The 25,264-nt window shown below is 38.8% G+C and overlaps 1 protein-coding gene across 1 annotated transcript in view; it reads right to left on the bottom strand.

The window, feature by feature from the left end:
• Positions 1 to 25,264, bottom strand: part of LOC150089485 (mitochondrial adenyl nucleotide antiporter SCaMC-like) — a 279,984-nt gene that overhangs the window by 20,115 nt on the left and 234,605 nt on the right. Inside the window, exon 9 of the mRNA XM_090368618.1 lies at positions 14,523 to 14,667. Coding sequence (XP_090224744.1) covers positions 14,523 to 14,667 — 145 coding nt within the window. The remainder of the gene's footprint in view (positions 1 to 14,522; positions 14,668 to 25,264) is intronic.

Here is a 25,264-nt window from a genome sequence, read left to right as displayed (position 1 = left end):
ATATCTAGGTGTGAATCTAGGCAATACCCTCCTTTTCTCTCAGAAGAACTGGCCCGAATTGCTGAGCCACTTCAACAGGGTACTCGGGAAATGGAGAAGAGTGTGAGCACCATCTTTGTTGAGAGAGAGAGTGCTTGTGGTAAACCAGCTGGCAGAAAGTATTCTCTGGCACACCCTCAAAGCTCTCACTCTGCTTAGTGACTTCCTCCACAAAATCCAAGCTTCTACCCAAAGCTTCCTTTGGAACAAAACCAACTGGATGTCCTTCTCTAAACTATGCCAGCCACTCACTCACGGGGGTCAGGGGCTGGTCTCTCTTCTGCCACCACCATTAAACTACTAGCAACAGCCACAAGAGGGCTCTCTCTGTCAACAATCTTAAGAATGGACATGGCACCAACATCCCTAAAACTCTTTCTTCTACAAAGATGCACTGCACTGCTGGAAGAAGCTTAACCTTCACCACAACCTTGAGGGAACATCACTTCCCACAATACTCTCTGAACCACTCTTCTACAATAAACGAACAACAGACCCCACAATTGATGACCACTTCGCTCTTCCTACGTGGAACTGGGCAGGAATTAGGACCACAGCCGACCTCCTGACCCCCCCATCTAGAATGGAAAAATTCCGAAGACCTGCCAATTAAAACCATAAATGCAAAGCAGCAACACAGAAATCTAAAATCAGTGATTGCACAAGCTCTTCCAGACATCACTACAGCTAAAGGGATTGGAGATGCCGGATCCTCACCGGCATCAACCTTCATCATCACACCAGAAAACACTGTACCTCTGTCCCCTGCACGCACCCTCCAAAAAAGTCTGTCAACTTATCATGTCTCTCCATACAGCCACGATCTTCCCGTCATCTACCTTCCAGGCTGTCCCTTTACCCCTCTCCACAAACCACCATCCAACTTTCAGTGGAACCTTTCATACAGGACGAAGTGTTCCAAATCGGACGCAGACATCCAGTGGAGACTGTGGCACAACATCCTTCCCACCACAGTCAAGCTACAAATCTTCGGGTTCCCTGGAACACACATACCTGAACAAGGAACTGATCAAATATGCCTGGATGCAGCAAAACTTGCCTGCAACCACACCCACACTCCGGAGGACTACTGGTACCCGCTCCACTCTGAGCAAACAGCACACACCACTGCAACTTCTTATTCATTGCTGCCAAGGCCGTCATTTACAACTTCTACTTGAAGCACACGAGAAGCAGTGCTGATGTGCCTCCTGTCAACACGTCAGAGTAAAATTTCAAGTGGAGTCTACGGAGGAAGTTGCAGAGCAGACTTCTACTTGAATTCCACTGCAAAAGACCAGAAACTGGATCATCTTAATAGCAAATGGAACAGTGGCATCACCTCTTCACCATCACTGAAGAGTCCATTACCTTCAAGGTATGAAATACAAGACTGACCCAATGCCAAGAAACTGTGTTCTTAATTCCGTGAAATTGAAATGTTGAAACGTTTATATTTCTGTCTAAAAAGTTTCTTTACTTTTCCTTTTTTGCTTTTGTACAGAGAATGTAAATAGTTGTTGGAAAAATGTATCTACTGTTCATGTTAAAAAAAAAAAAAAAAAAAAAAAAAAAAAAAAATATATATATATATATATAAAAACGCTCTCTACAAAGAAAGACTTCAGAGCAGAAAATATGAAGAAATCAGATGGGGCAAGGTCAGGGTAATAAGCAGGATGTGGCAAGATTTCAAACCCACATTCATGGGCACACTTTATTGCAGCATGTGAGGAATGCACAGGGTCATTATCATGGAACAGGCACACAACTTTTGACAGCTTTCCCCAATATTTTTTCTTTTATAGTAGCATACAGCTTTGGGAGAAGATTGAAATAATGCTTTGCCTCACAGTACAACTGTTTTGAAGGTAACTGTAGTATCACACCATGCTGATCTCAAAAAAACTGGCAGCATCACCCTGCCAGCACTTGGTTGCACTGTCACCTTTTTTTTTGGGTGGGATTCTGCATGCTTCCATTGTTTTTACATTTGTTTAGTTTCAGGATCATGGCGATGGGTGATGGATCTAAGTTTCATCCACGGTGACCAGTCGTGAAAAAAAAAAAAACTATTCTTGCTTTTCCTGGCATATCAACAACATTTCATGTGCACATTGTGCCCTTTCATTCTTTTGGTAAGGGGACAGAAGTCTGGGAACCTAGCCTTCTGCCCCCTTACCAAACTGTCCCCTTAGCAGACTTTCCTCATATGCAACTGCTGATGGATGATGTTCTCCACAGATCCTACACTAATTTGGAGATCTACAGCTAATGCTTTGGCACTAATAAATTAATGTCTCAATTTTTGCAACACTCTTCGGTTACAGCAGTTGCTGGGCATCCTGGGATTTCTTCATCATGCACTGAGGTTTTTCTACATTTGAAGTGTTTATACCAATGTGTAACACTGTAAACTGGGCAGTCTTCTCCATAAACAGCAACCATTACTTTATGGATTGTTTCGGGTGTTTTTCCCTTGCAAAAGAGGAACCGAATCACCGATCTGTATTCCACTTTACACACTGACACTTCACTTCATTCAGTGCTGCAAAGAAGAAAATGAACTGTCAGATCAAAACCAAAATTTGTGTGGTTGCTAGCTAAAGAGATCAAGGTATCAAACAAAAAAAAAAAAAAAAATTTTCACCCTTCTATCACAAATACTTCTGGGAGAATACAAATCTTTTTTGAATCTCTCCTATTTTACAGTTTTATAGTTTGTTTAATAATTTACTTTATGTAAATTTATTTAAATATAATGTAAATGTATGTATCAACCAGCAGCAAGTTTTATACACGATATACTAGTGTACTGATTTAAACAATTAATTTATTCTTTGAGGGAACAGATAATTTTCAAACATTTCATGGCAATTCCTGTACACTTATGTATTGCTACATTATTAGTATGGTACCATTTCCTTCATGGCCATATGGTCTAACTATTAACTATTACCTAAATACAACAACCGGTATAAAAGTAATGCCTGCCAATTTTTTTACTTTCGAATGTAGCGGCGTAGATCATTTCACATGCATGTCATTGAGTGGTTTTTCACCACACTGAGTGGCGCTGTGATCATGAGTCTGCACTCACAAGAATGATCACAGATAATTCAAAATGGTGGATGTTACAGATATATACCATATCAAGCAAAGAGTGGTGACTGAATTTCTTACTAAGGAAGAAGTGATGCCTATCGAAATCCATAAGCATCTCAAAAATGTTTATGGTGGCAATACTGTAGATGTGAGTATACTTAGACATTGGGTAAGACACTTGAAGAGTGGAGAAAGTGACGTTACTGACAAGCCCTGAAGCAGCCAGCCAGTAATGTCAATGACAACCAACAAGGGCTGGATTTGATGCACTGATCAAAGAGGGCTGCTGCATCACAACACGCGAATTGTGCAATGCAGTAGGTATAGGGAAACCTATACCTACCCAGTGGGCCCCTAAAATGCTGACACATGAGCACAAAGTAGCCCGGAAAACCATCTGTACAGAACTTCTCCAATGCTACGAGAGTGAAGGAGAGGCTTTTCTTTCACTGACGAAACCTGGATCCACTATTATGACCCCAAAATGAAGAGACAGTTGATGGAGTGGCACCATCAAAATTCACCACGCAAGAAGTTCAAAAGACAGCCTTCTGTCAGTAAAGTCATGGCAACAGTGGTTTGGAACAAAGATGGGATCTTGCTTTGTGGACTTCTTGGAGCATGGCACCACAATCAACTGCTCAGATTGATATGTGGAAACATTGAAAAATTTGAAAGTCTGCATCGAGTTCGACCAGACAAAAACAATGAGGGTGTTACTCACCATGATAACACAACCCCACAACAGTCTGGGCATGATGGAGGCCATTGCAAAACCAGGGTGCACTGTGTGCTTCCTCACCTCTCTCATAGTCCAGATCTTGCACCTTCCAACTATCAACTCGTTGGCCTGCTGATGGATGCACTCCGTGGAACCTATTTTGAGAATGACAACCAGCTCAAGCACAGTGTTAGCATAGCCCTCCAGAGTAAGAGTAAGAACTTTTACAGAATTGGAATACAGCATCTAACTCAGAGATGGCAGAGTGCATAGAAAATGACGATGACTTTGTGGAAAAATAACTGTGTTTATTAATGATTGAGGATTAATGGATGTAAAAGGCATAGTTACAGGAATTAAATTTTCTAAGGAAAAAAATAAGAGGCATTACTTTTATACCGCTCCTCATATTAAAGATTACGAATGATGCTTACAATGACATCTTTGAACGAACACACACACACAGTTTTAACTTGTTTTGCACCAGTGTACAGTTCATGAATATGGTGCTATAATGGGGGGGGGAGGATAAGTTTTCAACTGGTTTTTGGTGCAGATTTTTCACTTGAAGATAAAGAATTGCCGGCCACATTCTCTGGACCTATGGGGCGGTCCAACATTGCCCAAATATTGATATAACTATAGTAACTTCTGGCCTACGACACTACATCTATGATTGGCGAGTCATCTCTGACTGGACATCTATTGATCAGAGAGTTATCTCCTTTTATGTAAAAACTGTTACAACTTTAGTTAGTCAATATCGAGTGCCTGGATTGGTTCGGTTCTCACTGAAAACAATTGATTAGTCTGCTTTTAATGCATAAATTCTTATGGACTTTCTGTGATAAGGCAACGTCAGCTAATAGAATATTCAGCTCACTCTCTTGCTGTATTTATACAGATTCAATTATAAGAGAAGCGTACAAAGTTGGTAAGAAGAAAGTTGCTAGATTGAAATCCTGTCCTTGGTGGACTTCAGAGTTAAGAGTATTAAGGCGAGCAGTAAACAGGGTTAGAAGACAGTATCAATGCCACAGCATTGGTCCCCCTCTGAGGTTGCAAGGCTGCACGATGAGTATTTGTCCTTAAAAAAACAACTACAGTAGGAAGTACAGGTCATCTTTGAAAAAAAAAATTACGGTTGAATTTGAAAGTGTCTGCAATTCTGCCCAGACACGATAGGAGGGAGTATATGATGAGAGCCTTGTCGATCAATTTGGCCCTGGAAAGATTGTGCAAGGCTAAAGGGTAGAATTTTTTTCAGCCTGGTCTGTAATTGTTAACAAGAGAGACTGCTTCTACAGGGATGGGATACACTTAAATAGAAAGGTTGCAAGAATATTTGCTGATGCTATCGAGGCAGTGTTAGGTGGGTTGGAAAACTGCTAGCTTGGGGGGGTACAGGGACTAATATATTAAAAGTAGCCACTGGCAGAGGTGAAAGTGATTCTTGCACTGCTTCTATTAGAATGAGCAGAAGCCTGGAAAACAAGATGCAGGATATTTCAGAGACTGCTGGGAGTCATTGCATTACAAGTAAACACATGAGTTGTGTTAGGGTAGCTAAGAATAGCAACAGGTGCATGTATACTTGCTTGTACACCAATGCTAGGAGTTTGGTAAATAAATTTGATGAATTTGAGGTATTGCTCAAAGCATCAAAGGCGGATATTGTTGGGATATCAGAGACGTGGTTTCACACAGATATAAGGAATGAAGAACTAGAATTTGGGGAGTACAACGTCTACAGAAAGGATAGACAGGATAGGAAGGGAGGAGGAGTTATGCTATTAGTTAAGAAACACATAAAATCCGAGAAAGTGAAGCCAGTCGACATTGCTGGACAGTGCAGTCGAATCAGTTTGGTGTGACATAAGCATTGGAAGATCAAAATCGAGTAGGAGTATGCTATAGGCCTAATGACTCTGATGAGTATAATAAGAAACTGTACAGGGAAATAGAGTGGGCCAATAAATCAGAGAGTCTTAAATTGGAGGATTTTAATTTCCCAGATATTGACTGGAATTTGTGGGTTTTGTCACACACTAGCAAGGCTTTTGTGGATTTACTGGATGATTGTTTTCTATATCAGCATGTTTGGGAGGCAACTAGAGGGAGTAATACTCTCGAGTTGATTATCACTAGTGATGCTTCATGCATTAAGAATCTGCAGATAAAGGAACCACTGGGTGGCAGTGATCACAGTGTGCTGAAGTGGGATTTATTTAAAGAGGTAACTACCATCAGGAGTAAAGGGAAGGGTTAGTGCTTTCGTAAAGGCCTGAGACAGTATTTAAATGCCTACGTAAAGGCCTACGATGGTCTGAGATAGTATTTAAATTCTATATACAGTGGGACGAACTGATGATGTTACCAACAGCAAATTCGAAATGGGAAGCATTCAAAGAACTTATCTTGGAAGCTGCTAGGCTTTACATACCAACTAAGAAATATTGTTCAAGGTTTAGGCCTAAATGAATGTCAGATGAACTACTGAGACGCATGGCAGAGAAGAAAAATGCATGGGACATATAAATTAACACGTGACACAGAAGCCTATGATAGATATAAGCTGGTCTGTAACCAAATCACAAACGAGGTTAGGCAAGCAAAGGAAGATTATAAGAAATCTTTGGCAAAGGATGCAAAGAAAGACAGCAAAGAGTTCTTTACTTAAGTAAACACTAGAAGGAAGGGTATGAATCGGATTGGTCCACTTGATATCGATGGTTCAACTGTTGATAATCCTGCTCAGGTAGCTAACAAACTAAATGAATATTTTGCATCGACATTCACACATGAGGAGTTATTCAGCGAGGAGAATGCCAGAGGTGTATTCAACTCTGGCAGTAAGCTAGATAATCTTATGATAACTGAGAGTAAAGTGGAGGAGAAATTGTTGAAGTAAACACAAGAAAGGCACCTGGAGTGGATGGAATCGATCCATTTATATTAAAGGAGGCAGCAAAGGAAGTAAGCTAACTTCTGTTCCAGGGAAATTAATGGAGGCACTGGTTAAAGAAGCACTGCAGGATCATCTAGACAAGACTTCAGTTATAGCTTGGGCACAGCATGGTTTTGTTAAGGAGAAGTCTTGCCTGACAAATTTGATTGGATACTATGATGCAGTCACTAAAGAGCTGGATGCAGGGAATAACTTTGATATTTTATACTTGGATCTTAGAAAGGCTTTTGATACTGTTGCACATGGAAGACTGCTGCACAAATTGGAGCAGTGTGGCATTGGAGGCAAATTGTTGCTATGGATAAAGGGGCGGTTGAGGAGGAGAACACAGAGTGGTAATCAATAGATACTGCTCATCGTGGACTAATGTTATTATTGGAGTAAAGTCATCGTTAAGTGTTGGGTCCATTATTGTTTTCTGTATTTATAAATAATACTGATGATAGTATATCAAGCTTAATGTCCAAGTTTGCAGACGAAGATAAAAAGGTTGGCAGGGTTGTTCAGGACACTACTGATGTTATGCTGCTGCGACAGGATTTTTTTTTTTTTTTTTAAGCGAACTCCGAACACGACAGGTATTAGAATCTATACTACTTAGTACCGTGCTTGGGTTGCAGGTTGAGAAGACGAAAGAAGATATTTGTTGACATTGGACTTTAACTTCTGTAGATTGTAATTTTCAGGAAAGACGTATGAAGGAAGGTTGTTCCAGAAAACGGCAGTTCAATGAATAAATGAGGAAGATGAAAAGTTGGTTCTGTGGGTTTGAAGTTGGACAGTAAATGGATGTTGGCTGGTGGCGGCACATGTTCGGACTGTTCTGAAAGAGAGTGCGGGAATTATAGAAGCCAATTCAGAAGAACAGTGTCCATGGAAGTATCTGTAGAAGAGGCATGCAGCAGAAACAGTACATCTATGAGAAAGCGAGTGGAGAGACTCTGTTGGAGATGAATCATTAATTAACCTAACTGCCCTCTTCTGAATGGAATCAAGAAGCCTGAGGGAGGTTTTGGGGACACCAACCCAGATGTGGGAACAATATTCCATGTCAGGGCGGATTTGCGATTTATACAGAGTGAGCAGTTGTATGGAAGAAAAGTAATGCCGAGAGCGAAAGAGAAAACCAAGTTTTTTAGATGCAGAGGAAGCAACATTTGTAATGTGCTTGTGCCAAGAGAGATTAGAAGTCAGGGTAATCCCAAAAAGAGATATCATTTTGCCTAGAAATCAGAGTGTCACTAAAGATAAGCATAGGAGCGGAAGAATCCTTTTTGCGAGATATAAGACAAGACTGAGTTTTAGAAGGGTTCAAATCAACTAAGTTTTCTTTGCCCCACTGAAGAATTACCTGAAGATCGGCATTTAAGGAATTGGTAGAAGATTTTTGAGAAGTTGAAGCTGATTGAGCAGGACAAGGTTTCTCAAAATGGAAAGTGGAATGCAATGCGCTATAATCAGCAAAACTATGGATAGGATTTCTAGTCAATGGAAGAAGGTCATTAATATACAAGAGGAAAAGAGTGGGGGAAAGAACTGAACCTTGGGGGACACCGGTATTAGTGGAGAAGTTAGAAGACAGAGAGCCATCTACCATCACCCTCAGTGAGCAATCAGAGAGAAAACTGGATAACCAATGACAAAAACAGTTGGCAAACCATAAGATGGAAGCTTGTTTAGAAGACCTTTATACCAAACACGATTGAAAGCCTTAGAGATGTCAAGAGCAACTACTTGTGTTTTACCAAACCTTTCCATTGAATTAGTCCATAAATGGGTAACATAAGCCAGAATATCACCAGTGGATCGACACTGACGGAATCCATACTGGCGATCGTTGATCAGATGGAAGGTTTCTAGGTAGTTTAAGAGTTGGCGGTTAATTGATTTCTCCATTAGTTTAGAGAGAGTAGAAGTAATTCCAATGGGACAATAATTGGATGGGAGGGATTTGTCACCCTTTTTAGGAACTGGCTGGATATGAGCAAATTTCCAAGCAGAAGGATTGTTTGTTTTTGGTTTTTAGGAGCATTAGCAACTAAGGCCATATTGCTCTGGGAATGAGGTGGTCATTCCCTGACCTTTCCGCATCTTCCATATTTGGTGGTGACAGGCTCGAACCCCGGTCTAATCAAGAAGCGTGCGCTACGTACTGCTGCTCCTTCCCACCTGGCTACGGAAGTGCCCCAAGCAGAAGGAAAAGCACCTTTGGAATAAGAAAGTGAAAAAAGGCGGCAAAGAATAGGAGTAAATTCAGGAGCACAGGTTCTGAGAACAAGTGGAGAATCTGGAAAGGTTGAGCAGATGGGCTGAGAGGTGACAAATGAAGTTTAACATTGATAAATGTAAAGTACTACATATGGGAAACAGCAACCCCAGAGCAACTTATCAACTCTGTGATATTACACTGACAGTGGTAGAGAATGAAAAGGACCTGGGGGTAATTGTGGAGGCAGATATGAAGTTCTCTGAGCAGTGCAGACGGGCTGCAAGAATAGCTCATGGTGTCTTGCCAATGATATACAGGAATTTTTCTAGCAGGGATAAGAGCTGACCGGGTTAGCCGGGTGGGTAAAGTGCTTGCCCGGCAACCCAAAGGTTGAGGGTTCGAATCCCGTCTCGGGCTTGGATCAGAGTAGTGCAAAAACCTTGGGAGGTGAATTATGGCCACAGAAGCCGATGCGCCAACAACTAACAAAAAAAAAAAAAAAAAGCTGGGATAAGGAGGTGATTATTCCTTTGCATAAGGCAATGGTCAGGCCACACCTTGAGTACTGTATACAGGTCTGGAGGCCTCATTTTAAGAAGGATGTAGAGCTGCTGGAACGAGTACAGAGAAGGGCAACAAGATTAGTGAATGGAACAAAGGGTTGCTCTTATGAAGAAAGGCTCAAGTTTTGCAAATTACAGTGTCTGGAGACTAGGCACCGGCAAGGTGATCTGATAGAGGTATATAAAGCCTTGAATAGTTTGAGCATGCTCAATGCTGATGGGATTCTTCTTCTTGATCAGAATAATCACCTGAGAGTGCATAAATTCAAATTGAGGAACGACAGATGTAGGATAGACGTGCAGAAATTTGCCTTTAGCCAGCTGGTGGTTGGTTGGTGGAACAGACTTCCCTCCCTCGTTGTGGAAGTTGATAGCCTAAATAAATTTAAGGCTCAGCTGGACAGGTATTTCGAACGAATGGAGGGGTGAAGTGGAAGTTTTTTTTGTTTGTTTTTTTTTTTTGTCTGATGCTGTATAAGCTTGCTTTCTTGCATCATATGCCTCTACTAATGCTAAACAGGTGACATGGACACTTTTTGTGAATGAATCGGGAAATTCTAACCTGTGGGGTTTACTATATAAACTGTCACGTGACAAATTCAGGTATGGGGAAGTGTTTAATACTGTTACCACGGATACCAGTGAGACTATTGGTTGGAAGGACTCCATTGAGATAATTTTAATTAAGCTATTTCCAACTGACGATCCTCAGGAGGGTACTGAGTATCAAACTGGTATACGTAGAGATAATTGGCCCTGTGTAACTAGAGAATATACTGCGGAGTTTACGATGGAAGAACTTATAAAAGTTTTGAAGAAGCTTAATCTCACAAAATGCTCTGGAATTGATTTAGTTGAGAATATTTATTTATTTTTTTTTGGTAGTTGTTGGCACATCGACTTCTGTGGCCATAATGCACCTCCCAAGGTTTTTTTGCAGTACTTTGATCCAAGCCCGAGGCGGGATTCGAACCCGCGACCTTTGGGTTGCCATGCAGGCACTTTATCCACCCGGCTAGCCCGGTCAGCAGTCGAGAATATATTTATAACGAGGTTCTATAAAACGTTACCTAATATCCTTTTATTAATGTATAACAAATGTCTATCAGAAGGGCTGTTTCCAACACAGTGGAAGATTGCATTATTGGATTTAATGAGAAAACCTGGGAAGCCACTATCTGAACCTAAATCATATCACCCTATCACTCTTTTGGCAAACCTTGGTAAAATCCTTGAAAGGTTAATGGCATTACGGGTAACCGACCTGCTAGTGCAGCAGGAGATGATATCGCCTCAGCAATCTGGGTTCACTCCTGGGAAATCCTGTGAAGATTGTCTAGTGGCATTTCGAACGCATATATGAGAATTCTACATCAAAATATGAATTAGCAATCTACGTTTATTTCGAAGGGGCATTTGATACTGTTTGGTGGGAGGCAGCGATGGCTCAGTTAAGAAACATTGATTGTTCCAAGGAATTATATATGCTTTTCAACAGTTACTTTTCAAATAGATATGTTCTAGTGAAGTCCAAGCACTTTGAGCTACGAAAACAGGTCATGAGAGGGTGTCCTCAAGGCTCCATCTTGGGACCCCTTATTTGGAACATAGTCTTACAGAATTGGTTGGTTTGCACATTCCCTAATTGTAAGGTGCTGGCATTTGCAGATGATCTGACAATTATAATTTCAGAACGATCTCGCTCACTCTTACAACAGAAAGCTAGTAGTGTGCTGACAGACTTAAGTTCTTGGGCTCAAAGCTATAAGCTTGCTATTAGTCCTTACAAAACTAAAATGATGTTATTTAAAACAGCTTTATATATAAATCAACCTCCTCAGATCAAGTTGAATGGTGTACAGTTACCTATGGTCCTTGATACCAAATACCTGGGAATTATTGTGGACAGTAATTATCATTTCACCAGCACTTACTATATTTAAGCAATAAAATCAGGAAATTTTCTGGTGCTATCATTAGAATCTCAAAGTCTGACTGGGGCCTATCACATAAAACACTGTTTCTATGTGATAAACTAAACTAAATTTCATACAACACATCATGCTTCTTGGTATTCTAAGAGTGTGCAGAACGGTGTCCACTGCCGCGCTGCAGGTGTTGGCCGGAGCACTACCCTTGGATCTACATTTGTTGTATTGTGGTTTTTGCTACCATATTAAGAGGGAAATTCCTACAAAAATTTTTGGTATAGAGTTCAATATTCACTCTGACTGTAGAGGCAAAAAGAAAAGATGTATAAATGAAATAATCAATTTATGGCAGACAAGATGGGATACCATACCTACTGGAAGAGTGACCAACTTGTTTATCCCGAATGTGACTTTTCTGAATGATAAAAAAGTTCGCAATTGGTTTACACCTAGTTTACAGTCGTCATTTTTGTTAACAGGGCATGGGTTGATGAATGAGAAATTATATGCATTAGGACTAAGTAACACGGACCTTTGTTTTTGCGGGGCCAGGGAAGGCTGGCAGCACATACTATATGATTGTCGAATATATGACAATGCCAGGACAGCGATGCGTGAAATTCTTGAGTATAGTTGTTGAAGGAGCTATATTTTTAAGAGAGCTATATTTTTTAAGAGCTAAATATAGCCTCTTCCAGGAGAAGAGGCTATATTTAGCTATATTTTTAAGAGACTGTAGTAAGTTTCAGATGCTCCAGGTATTTGCTAAAGTGTTTGAACTAAGGGAAAGTATGATTCCAGTGATACAAGGTTGATCAAATCCATCTGGCTGGAGGCATCGAAGTGTTTTTATGCTGCCGTTTTTAATGGTTGCACAACTGGAAGATCTACTCTTCTTTTCTTTTCTTTATCTCTCTCTCTCTCTCTCTCTCCCCCTCCCCTTTGATTTTTTCCCCTTTCGCTTTTTGGTATATATATATATATATGTATATATATACTTAGTATATATATTCATTTATTTATTTTTATCTTAGTTAATTATTATTATTCTTTTCTTTCTCTTCCTTTCAGTGTCCCCCCTCCCTCTAGAGTGGGGCCCAGAGAAGGTTTTTTTTTTTTTTTTTTGTCTCATACTCTGAGACCATAGGTGTCCCATCTACTGGAACTGGCCCACCTTCCCATGGTGTGGATGAGTACCCAGAATCATCTGTCCAGGTGACTGCTGATGCTTCTGGGTAGCCAAGTGGCCAGAACATAACAGAACACACACAAACCTCCGTCTCACACACATATCTGGCCCATTTGTAGTGATACTATTCTTCACAGAGATACGAGGCAGATTTGAACTGATGTTCTAGGAACCGCCCCTTACATAAACACATGTCCACACGTCACTGATTTAGCACCGTCGGTTGTTACAGACACAAGTCTGTCAAGTGGAAGCTTACACTTTTCTAAAATGCTCCACACAGCAGCAAAAATATCTTCGCCAGTCGTAGTTCCAAGAAGAGGGATAACTTCCAACAATTCTTCGGTGATCCTCATGTTATTATCACAACCACATAAAAATACAGTAACTTGAGCAACATCTCATATATCTGTACTTTCATCAGTCGCAATTAAAAGAACAAGACTTCTGTAGATATATCCTGTAGTTGTGAACTGATGTTATCTGCCATTTCCCTAATTCTCTCTACCACTGTATTTCTTGATAATGAAATATCGCGAAATGATTGCACTTTTTCAGGACAGATGATTTTGAACGTTTTGCTAACAAATAGCTTATTTCGTAACTTGCTCTTAATACTGATTCATTAGTTTTCATGAATTTTGTAAATACTTGTTGTTGACTATAAAGTGTTTTCTTCATTGTTTTTAATTTTTCTTCTCTTATTTTTCCTTCGAAGCCCGAATATTGTTCCTTATGATTAGAGTTATAATGCTGCTTAATGTTGTATTCTTTAGCAATACTAATATTTTCCTTACAAATTAAGCATGTAATTTTACTGTTCACTTCCATACAAAAATAGTTCAGCTCCCACTTTTCTTGGAATTTTCTTCCCTCGTTATCAATTTTTCTTTTCTTGACTGATGTCGAAAGCGACATTTTCTATATAAATTCTATAATTAAAATTATAAAATTAAAAAAACGATTACTTAGGTATTTGTTAAATTATAGATAGCAAACAATGCACACAACACAACAGATCCCGACAAAGAAATTAGTATGAATGAAGTATCTTTTCAATAAAATTATAAAAAACGCTGCATTTGCAATATTGTAATATTACTTTAAATGTAAAAGAAATTTAGATTAAGATTTGTCCATTTAAAAAATATTTTAAAAAATAAAATGTAACTCTTTTATTTTTAAAGAAATAAACTAAAAAGTTACAATGTTATTTAAAGATAATAATTTCAATTTTCATTCATTTTAAATTTATATTTTTAGTTCTTTCTAATCCATCGATCCAGTCTTTTTTTTATATAATTATTAGCAATTAAAATGATTATTTTTATATTTATTACAGAGATTTTTTAATCCTTATATTCTAGAATTATAAATAGGTACTTTTTAATTGTTTACTTTAACATTTTATTTTTGGGCATCACGGGGCCCAAAAATTTTGTCGTGGGCCGATCCGGCATGCGGGCCGCAAGTTTGGCACCCAAAGCTAACCCCATCAACACGTAGGAGCTATAGTAAATTCCTCCTAAAACCAAGGCCCACTGATATCTACTAATATTATGAGTAGAGAATATGTTTAAAGGAATATTTGGCAAAATGCTTCATTCTCAGAATATTTTTTAGAAGATTATTCTAAAGAATTCTTCACCATTAGTTATATGTCCTTTGGTTTTAAATAATTTTTAAAAATTTTTTTTATTTCCTATGGCAATGGACTTTTTTAACAGCTCATATATCTGGATATAAGGTGACATTTATTTATGAAGAACAAGCCTCTGTTAATACTATAAAACATACCTTGTGCTTGCAAGCGAGTTCTTACTAATGCTAAAGGATAGCTAGCAATCTGTCCACACGTACTACTAACGGTTCCACATGCCAGAAGAATAAGGACACCAGGATCATCAACGCCATGTCTTCGTAAGTACATATTCTTCAAGCTCTAAACAAACAATTTTTTTTATTGATAATCCTAAATACAAAGGCAATAAAAATTACAAAAATGAAAGCTAAAAAAACAAAACTGCTGCATATGCTAGAACGAGTACAGAGAAGGGCAACAAGATTGGCAAGAGGAACAAAGGAGTGCCTTACGAAGAAAGGCTTAAGTTCTGCAAGTTGCAGCATCTGGAGACTAGGCACCCAAGGTGATCTGATCGAGATGTATAAGGCCTTATACAGATTTTATTTTGGCTGATGCTGTATAAGCTTGCTTGCTTTCTTGCATCATATGGCTCAACTAATGCTAATATTTCGCTGCCAATCAGTGAACTGTTAACAAATGTCTTTTAAGATATATCTTAGTAGCTTATTGATTTTGATTCAATGTTATATTGGTGCAAGGTGTGATATAAATAATAACTACATTTATACTATGATTTTTTAGTGTTTCTCACCAACCACTGAAGTAAAAACGAAAGACGAAAAACCAAATTCTTAAAATTTTAATATTTACAATAAATTTATTTACAAACAAAACAAAATACCATATTACTGATGATAGCAATTTTAAAATAAGACAACTGTGATATACAGTAAATATACAAGATGATAATACAAATACCGAATTTAAAATGCAATAAAATATACTAGGTTAAAAGCACTAAAATACTAACTGAAGCTTTCAAAGGCTTCTGCCCTCTTTCTCAACACTGTTGAGAAAGAAGGCAGAAGGCACTGCTTAGTTGTACTCTCGTTTATGTTCTCTGTAGTTATTTGCTTCACGTATATCCTCCATAAGCAGCTCTTGTAATAGGTTAGATATCTTAGACAGTAGGTCAAGTGAAACCTTGACAGCATTTAGTGTATTTATTTGATGTAATTCAACAATATCTTGAATTGTAATACTCACAGTTGTAACACATAATTCCTATGTCATGCTTTTCCGTATTAATTACAGTCTGTTGGTTATTCACATCCGGTACTTCTATTTGAGGTGCCTCCGTAGCCAGGTGGGCAGGAGCAGCAGTGCGTAGCACACGCTTCTTTATTAGACTGGGGTTCGAGCCCGTGACCACCAAATACGGAGGATGCGGAAAGGTCAGGGAATGACCACCGCTTATCCCCGGAGCAATGTGGCCTTAGTTGCTAATGCTCCTAAAAACCAAATAACAACAACTTCTATTTGATTAGTCCTACAGAGTTTAGCCCATTTTCTCATTTCCAATGTTTTCTGTCCGTTTTAGTAGTCATGGAGTCTTGTTTTGGTCTCTTAGATCTACCCTTTAATGTTTCATTAGCATTTCTTATACATTTTCTCAAATGTTTTTACACACTGTTCAGCCATTTTTACACTTCTTAAAACTTAGAATGGTTTATTAAAATTGAAGACAGATAAAATAAACATACATCAATAGCTTTCAGGTTGCTTTTCTTCAGTCGAAAAACATTAGTACAAAAATTAATAAAGAATGCCAGGTATGGTGGTCATGTGAGGTGAACCGCATGAACGAGTGCTGACAACAATTAGCAGGTGAAAAATTTGGGCAGCATACCTAAGCGTTTTAATATATATAAATGATATTGAAATTTCACATAATTATTTAGAGAAAAAACTTGAGCCTACAGGCCAGTAAGGCTCCTAGGGTTGATGGAATATACCCTATAATCTTAAAGGAGGTGGCAAGGCAGTGCACAGAACCATTGATGCTAATTATGAGAGCATAACTGGGCTCTGGAGTGATTCTGTTATATTAGAAAAGTGCCAATGTATCTCCAATATATAAAGGCGGTTCTAAGAATGAAGTGAGAAATTACAGACTGGTCAGTCTGACTTCAGTAGTAGGGAAAATCATGAAGGCAATGATCAAGGATGAATTCAGGATCATTAGATAGAAAGGAAAGTCTGAGGGATATGCAACATGGTTTTGTAAAGGGAAAATCACGTTTAACAAATCTGGTTAACTATTTTGGCAGAGTAATTCATGAGCAGGATTTAGGGAATAATTGACATTGTTTATTTGGATTTCAGCAAAGCATTTGACTCAGTCCCACAGAAGGAAAATCCTTAGATGATAGCCGGATTGCTTCAGGGCGGGGGGGCAGAGGGTTATCATAAATGGTTATTCCTCAGATTGGGTTGATGAAAGGGATTAGGACCACTCTCGTTTTTGATTTTCAAAAATGACATCGATGAAGGAATAGAGGGTGGAATGTCTAAATTTGCAAATGGAGTAGTTAATGATCACCTCCAAGGAGAGGTTCTTCAGAGTGACCTAGATAGACTTCAGGGATGGTCAGAAAAATGGCAGCTATGCTTTAATGCAGCAAAATGCAAGGTATTACACCTGGGGAAAGTAACAACAAAATAACTTATACACTTGGTGGAGTTGAACTAAAGCCAGTAGTGGAGGAAAGGGATTTGGGTGTTATGATATGGCCGAACATGAAGTTCTCCGAGCATTGTAGACAGGTTGCAAGGAAGGCCCATGGTGTCCTATCGATGATTTATCGAACATTTGCTAGTAGAGATAAGGACATCATAATCCCATTATATAAGGCTATTGTTAAACCACACTTGGAATACTGTATTCAAGTATATAGGTTCAAGCATTGCGCTGGTTTCCACAACGTTAAATTATGCAGTGAAGTTGCCAGTGCTGATTTTGCAGTTGCAGAGAAATTTTGTGATGTGTTGGAAAAAGTTATTGATGAAGGCAGCTATTCAATGCAGCAAATTTTTAATGTTGATGAGATTGCTCTGTATTGGAAAAAATGCCGGATTGAACATATCTTGCCAAAGAGGAAAATATAATGCCAGGTTTCAAGGTGTCAAAAGACAGTGCCACACTCTTGCTTGGGGCTAATGCTGTGGGAGATTACAGATTAAAACCACTGCTTGTGTACCATCCTGGAAATCCTTGTGCATTTAAGGGAATCAATAAAGCCACCCAACCCATGCATTTCCAATTGAACCAGAGAGCATGAATAACAATCTCTCTCTCTTTGAGGATTGGTTTAAATGCTGCTTCATTCCAGAGATTGAAAAATATTGTAAAGACAACAACACTCCTTTCAAGATTTTGCTTCTATTAGATAATGCTCCTAGACATCCTACACATCTAGATGATTTCAATTCGAACGCGAGAGTCATTTTTACCACAAAACACGACTGCACTCATTGAATCTATGGATCAGGGTGTTATTTTGAATTTAAAAAAGCATACTATTTACACACATTTGCTCAGGCATTGTCTGCAGTAGATGATGTGAAAAATTTTACGTTGAGACTTTTGGAAATCTTACAATATTTACCACGCCATCTTAAACATTAATAAGGCCTGTGCAGAAATTATTAAAAGTTGTTTAAATGGAACATAGAAGAAAATATGCCCACAGCACATGAAAGGTTTCGAAGGATTTGAAAAAGACAAATCATACAAAGAGGTTACAGATAAGATTGTAAAGGTTGCAGAGCTACTTCACAGTTGGAGGTTGATGCTAAAGGTGTGAAGGAATTAATAGAAGTAGAAGAGAAGGAATTATCTAACGAACAACTTATTGACTTGCAGGCAGCAATAGTGAAAGAAGAAAATGCTGACGAAGTTCAAGATGAACCAAATGAGGCGCTGAGACGCTTCATCACCAGAGAGAGAGAGATGGCAATGGCGAGGTCTGAGAAGATGGATCCTCACAACGAACGATTCTTAAAAGTTAACAGAGGGGTGATGATATGCTTGCTTGCTACAAAGAAATCTATGATGAAAAGAAAAAAGCCACCGTCCAGTCATCCATTAATATGTTCTTTTGTAAAGTTGAGTGGCCGACCCCTTCTAAATCTCCACAGCTCTCAACCTCGCAGTGACATACTTATCAGCTGAAGACGTTGATTCTGGCAACAATGCTCGAGGTAGAACTTATTGACGTTATGCCTGTCTCCTCTGTTTTTTTGTAATTTTATAATTTTGAAATTTTTCAAAATTGCATGCTTTTGTAATTTTTCCTGCACATGAGATAAAAAATTGATTAAATACAATAAATAATTTTATTTACATGTTCGTTGAACATTTCTTTTTTGATTCAATCAATTCAGCAAGCACAGTTGTGAATGCTGTACAAGCATGGGGGAAATTCTGACTTACGTAGCATCCCACAGAATGCAACCATTACTTAAGTCGGTGAGTTGCTGTACATGGAAAATCTTGCATATCAATCTTATTGAAAGATACTGTTATTAGCTTAGTAATACAAAAGCACTATGAAATAACCACACATAACAGAAAATCATGCTAGTATCCCAAGTTTTTATTTTTAATTTTTTTTTTTTTTTAAATAGAAAAAATAAATTATGATGAATAGAGAAAAACTGAGTAGAGATCATGGAACATATCCAATTGGTGATAGATATATTAGGAAGAACTATAACATCTGTTTGAATACTTACTGCCTGAAATGGTGAGTAGAGTAGCTAGCATATGCATGCTTTGGCTCTGATTTGAATATTTATCGTCTCGCCTCTGAATATGTGATTTTGTTTCTCCACTTTATATTTCTGTATTTTTTTCACCTTGCTTCCATAGTTCACATATTTCGGAGAAAGCTGGGTGGTTATCCTTGTAATTTGAGCAAGGAGGAATGGTAGCATTGCAATCAGGTTGATTGTGCTCCTTTGATCCATAATTAGGACATATTGCCTATCCTTGAGATGCAGGTTAAAACAACTAAACAACTCTGGCTAAACAACAAAGTTGTTTAGCCAGAGGAGAGCATCTGTCTGTTTGCAAGCCAGCAGGGTATGACGCTCAGGTTTGTCTGCATATATACGCTAGGCTTGGCAGTACTACATGCCATGATGTGATTAGGCTTAGAGGTTTGCAGATGAGCATTACTTAATTCCAAAATATTTACATAGTTTCATTGACAACTTACAGGGTATAAAACCATCATGGGTGCGCACTTCGATATATTTCGATTTTAACATAAATTCCACAGCCATCATCAGAAAACTGAAATAATTAGGATGATGGGACAGAGCACATAGAAAAGGCAGCCATAACAAACTAGCACTACAAGTTGTCCCATCAGATTTCTCCCGGTTTATCGGCTCTACTATTGGTGGAGTAGGGAAGAAGCAGTGCTGCAAGAGTGATCAAGAGGTATAAAAGTTAGTATGTTAGTTTAATGGAAAAAAGAAAGACTGTTTTCCTTTCCGAAACTTACAATTCATAACACTACATTTACTATTAATTAATGGAAATGTAACAAAACTTTTACAATGGATCGAAACTATAACTTTGAGAAAAACACTCTAGAAATCACTCAGAGAATCGTTGATCATTATAGATCGTGGCACTCGGGGCATGTTTCTTCAGGATTGTTTGGGTTTTTTTAGCATTAGCATAGGCATATGATGCAAGAAAGCAAGCTTATGCAGCATCAGCCAAAAAAAAAAAAAAAAAAAAAAAACACACTTCCATTTCATCCCTCAATTTGTTTGAAAAATACCTGTTCAGCTGAGTCTTAAATTTATTTAGGCTATCAACTTCCACAACAAGGGATGGAAGTCTGTTCCACCAACCAACTACCTGCTGGCTAAGGCAAATTTCCACACATCTTTCTTACATCTGTCTTTCCCCAATCTGAATTTATGCCCTCTCAGGTGATTATTCTGAGCAAGAGGAAGAATCCCATCAGCATTGAGCATGCTCAAACCATTCAAGGCTTTATACACCTCTATCAGATCCCTCGCCGGTGCCTAGTCTCCAGACACTGTAATTTGCAAAACTTAAGCCTTTCTTTGTAAGAGCAACCCTTTGTTCCATTCACTAATCTTTTTGCCCTTCTCTGTACTCGTGCCAGCAGCTCTACATCCTTCTTGAAATGAGACCTACAGACCTGTATACAGTACACAAGGTGTGGCCTGACTATTGCCTTATACAAGGGAATAATCACCTCCTTATCCCTGCTAGAAAAATTCCTGTATATCATTGACATGACACCATGAGCTACTCTTGCAGTCCGTCTGCACTGCTCAGAAAACTTCATATCTGCCTGCACAATTATGCCCAGGTCCTTTTCATTCTCTACCACTGTCAGTGTAGTACCACAGAGTTGATACATTGCCCTGGGATTATTGTTTCCCACATGTAGTACTTTACATTTGTCAATGTTAAACTTAATTTGCCACCTCTCAGCCCATCTGCTCAACCTTTCCAAATCCAGTTGCAGCACCATACTGCCAATTTTGTATCATCTGCAAACTTGGACATTATGCTTGATATACCATCATCAATATCATTTATAAATACAGAAAACAAGAATGGACCCAATACTGAACCCTGAGGGACTCCACTAATAACATTAGTCCACGATGAGCAGAGTCTATTGATTATCACTCTCTGTCTTCTCCCCCTCAACCATCCCTTTATCCATAGCAGCAATTTGCCTCCAATGCCACACTGCTCCAATTTGTACAGCAGTCTTCCATGTGCAACAGTATCAAAAGCCTTTCTAAGATCCAAATATAATATCGAAGTTATTCCCTGCACCTAGTTCTTTTGTGACTGCATCATAGTATCCAATCAAATTGGTCAGGCAAGACTTTCCCTTAACAAAACCATGCTGTGTTCGAGTTATAACTGAAGTCTTGTCTAGATGATCCTGCAGTGCTTCTTTAAACAGTGCTTCCATTAATTTTCTTGGAAGAGAAGTTAAACTCACAGGTCTATAATTACTTGTGTCAGCCTTTGATCCTCTTTTGTGAATTGGGATCACATTTGCACATCTCCAGTCTATGGGTACCTCCCCTGAGTCCAAAGAAGCTCTCATAATTATGGCTAAGGGTTTGCTTATTTCCTTTGCTGCCTCCTTTAATATAACTGGATAGATCCCATCCACCCCGGGTGGCTTTTTTATGTTTATCCTCAACAATTTCTCCTCCACTTTCCTCTCAGTTATTACAAAAACATCTAGCTCACTGCCAGAGTTTACTTTAACTCTGGCATTCCCCTTCCTGAATAACCCCTTATATGTGAATGTAGATGCAAAATATTCATTTAGTTTGTTAGCCACCTGAGCAGGATCATCAACAATTGAACCATCAATATCCAGTGGGCCAATCTGATTCATCCCTTTCCTTCTACAGTTTACATAGGTAAAGAATTATTAGGTAAAATATATTATTAGGGCTTTACAAGTTTCATTTGTAAAGTCCACTTAACTAAAATATACTGGTTTATGAGGAAAACAACCCTTGTGAAGATTATAACTGAAGCTATACCTCCCCTGAGTCCAAAGAAGCTCTTATAATTATGGCTAAGGGTTTACTTACCTCCTTTGCTGCCTCCTTTAATATAACTGGATAGATCCCATCCACCCCAGGTGCCTTTCTTGTGTTTATCTTCAACAATTTTTCCTCCACTTTACTCTCATTTATTACAAGATTACCTAGTTGTATGAATGATTGTTGTGCCTGTGGTTTGACAAATCCACATGAAAAACAGCTTGGGGGGGGAGAGATAGGAGGGAATCACCAAGAAAGATATATCCGGCTCAGGACCCTGGGTATGCCAAGCCCATACTAACCAGATGTGAACCCCTGGTGTACATAAAGTAACCTCAACACATGCAAAAAACAAATGCCACTTGTATATTGACTGCTTAAGAGCGACAGCATATGGCAATTGAGTGCTGTGCCATGACTTATAAGCAGCACTGCACACAGTTACTGTTGTATCCTTATACATGTCGACAAAGTGAATGTGTTAGGAAATCATTAAATAAGTGCTGCAAAAATAGAAGGAAATGAAATGAACCGCCTGATTCTGCTGGCACATTGACCAAACACTGGGCTATTAAACAACAATGCTTGGTTTTTGTTTATAGCCTGGTACACAGGTTTTTTTTGTTTTTTTTTGTTTTTATTGAGGATAGTTAATGTATATGGAATAAATGTTTGATAAAATTGAGGTTTGTTATTATTTGCAGTTCAGTTCAAACGTAAATGTTTGCTTTTAGCTATGAATTTTAGTCTTTTACTTTTCAGCCATTATTTAACAATTTTGAGAATAATGAGAAAAATAACATTCCAAAAATTACGACATACTTCAGCAAAGGCATACGATGCAAGAAAGCAAGCTTATACAGCATCAGCCAAAAAAAGAAAAAAATCCCTTACCATTTTACCCATCCATTTGCTCAAAACGTTTGTCCACTTCTTCCTTGAATCTATTTAAGCTATCAACTTCCATAAATGACCAATGGAAGTTTGTTCCAGCAATCAACTACCAGCTGGTTAAAGGCAAATTTCCAAACTTAATTCTACAAGTGTATTTCCTCAATTTCAGTTTATGCCCCCTCAGGTTTGTAATCTGAGCAAGAGAAAGAACCCCATCAGCATTGAATCTGTTCAATCCATTCAAGGCCTTATACACCTCAATCATATCACCTCACAGGTGCCTTGTCTCCAGAGGCTGCAATTTGCAGAACTTTCTTTGAGCCTTAATTTGAACCTTTCTTTGAGCCTTAATTTGAACCTTTCTTTGTAAGAGCACCCCTTTGTTCCCCTCCTCTGTACTCGTTCTAGCAACTCTACATCCTTCCTAAAATGAGGCGCACAGACCTGTACACAGTACTCAAGGTGTGGACTGACCACTGCCTTATATAAGGGGATAATCACCTCTTTGTCCCTGCTAGCAAAATTCCTGTACGTTATTGACAAGAACCCATTATCTACTCTGGCAGCCTGTCTACACTGTCAGAAAACTTCATATCTGACTGCACAATTATGCCAAGGTCTCTTTCATTCTTCACTACCATGAGTGTAACCCACTCAGTTGGTATTTTTCTCTGGGGGTTACTGCTACCCATATGCTGTACTTTGCATTTGTCAACGTTAAACTTCAGTTGCCACTTCTCAGCCCATCTGCCCAACTTTTCCAAATCCTGTTGCAACAGCACACTGCCATTACTGTTATTAAGAATCCTGCCAACCTTTGTATCATCTGCAAACTTTGACATTAAGCTTGACATACCTTCATCAGTATCATTGATAAATACAAAAAACAATAATGAACCTAACACTGAACTCTGGGGAACACCACTAATAAGATTAGTCCAACAAAGAGCAGAATCCATTCATTTCCACTCTCTATCTTCTCCCACTGAACCATCCTTTTATCCATTGTAGCAACTTGCCCTTAATGCGAAACTGATCCAATTTGTACAGTAATCTTCCATGTTTGTTTGTTTGTTATTTGATTTTTAGGAGCATTAGCAACTAAGGCCATATTGATTCGGGATATGCGGTGGTCATTCCCTGACCTTTCCGCATCCTCCATATTTGGTGGTGACGGGCTCAAACCCTGGTCTAATCAAGAAGCACGTGTAACGCACTGCTGCTCTTTCCCACCTGGCTACGGAGGCGCCAGTATTCCATGTGCAGTATCAAAAGCTCTCTGAAATCCAAGTATATGATATCAAAATTATTTTTTGCATCCAGTTCCTTTGTGACCACATCATAGTAGCCAATCAAATTGTCAGACAAGACCTGATGGTAGTTGCATCTTCTCCTAAATCCCATGCTGTGTCTGAATTATTACTGCAGTCTTGTCTAGATGATTCTGCAATGCTTCTTTAACCAGTAACTCCATTATTTTCCCTGGAACAGAAATCAAACCAACAGATCTGTAATTACTCTTGTCTCCCTTTATTCCCTTTTGTGAATTGGAGATAAATTTGCACAACTCCAGTCCATGAGGACTTCCCCTGAGTTCAAGGATGCTCTCATAATTATGGCTAAGGATTTGCTTACTTCCTTTGCTGCCTCCTTTAATATAACTGGATAGATTGTATCTACCCCAGGTGTCTTTCTTATGTTTACCTTCAACAATTTCCCCTCCACTTTGCTCTCAGTTATTACAAAATCATTTAACTCCTTGTTAGAGTTTGATAAACATCTGGCCTTTTCCTCTTTCAATAACTCATGTGCGAATGCAGATGCAAAATGCTCATTTAGTTTGGCAGCTATCTGAGAATGATAATCTACAGTCAAATGGATATCAAGTGGACCAATCTGATTCATCCCCTTTCTTTTAGAGTTTATGTAAGTAAAGGAGTTTTTGCTGTTTTTCTTTGCAGCCTTTGCCTAAGATTTCTCATAATCTGCCTTCGCTTGCCTAACGTCCTTGGTGACTTGAATACAGATTAGCTTATATCTAGCACAGGCTTCTGTGTCGCCTGATAATTTATATGCATCCAATGCATTTTTCTTCTCTGCCACAAGTCTTACTAGTTCATCTGACATCCATTTGGGCCTACACCTAAAACAGTATTTCTTAGTTGGAACAAAAAACCCAGTAGCTGCCAAGATTACTTCCTTGAATGCTTCCCATTTAGAATTTGCTGTTGGTCCCAGTGTATAGAATGTAAAAAAATCTCTGAGGCCACTATAGTCTAGCTATACCCTAGTTTCTTGCATGCCTCTCTGTACTTCCTCGACTCTTTTTTTTTTTTGTTTTTGTCTCCGTCCAGGAAGCTCTGGCGACCCTGGCAGAGACAAGCCAGAGAATAATGAGCAGTCTGGCTACCTCCTAGTGGTGTGT

The sequence above is a fragment of the Mastigoproctus giganteus genome, chromosome 2, assembly GCF_048544385.1.
Source record: "Mastigoproctus giganteus isolate SK-2022 chromosome 2, ASM4854438v1, whole genome shotgun sequence".
NCBI classification, from domain to species: Eukaryota; Metazoa; Arthropoda; class Arachnida; order Uropygi; family Thelyphonidae; genus Mastigoproctus; species Mastigoproctus giganteus.
Note: the sequence above shows the minus strand (reverse complement) of the source record. Positions and strands in the feature narration are given on the sequence as shown.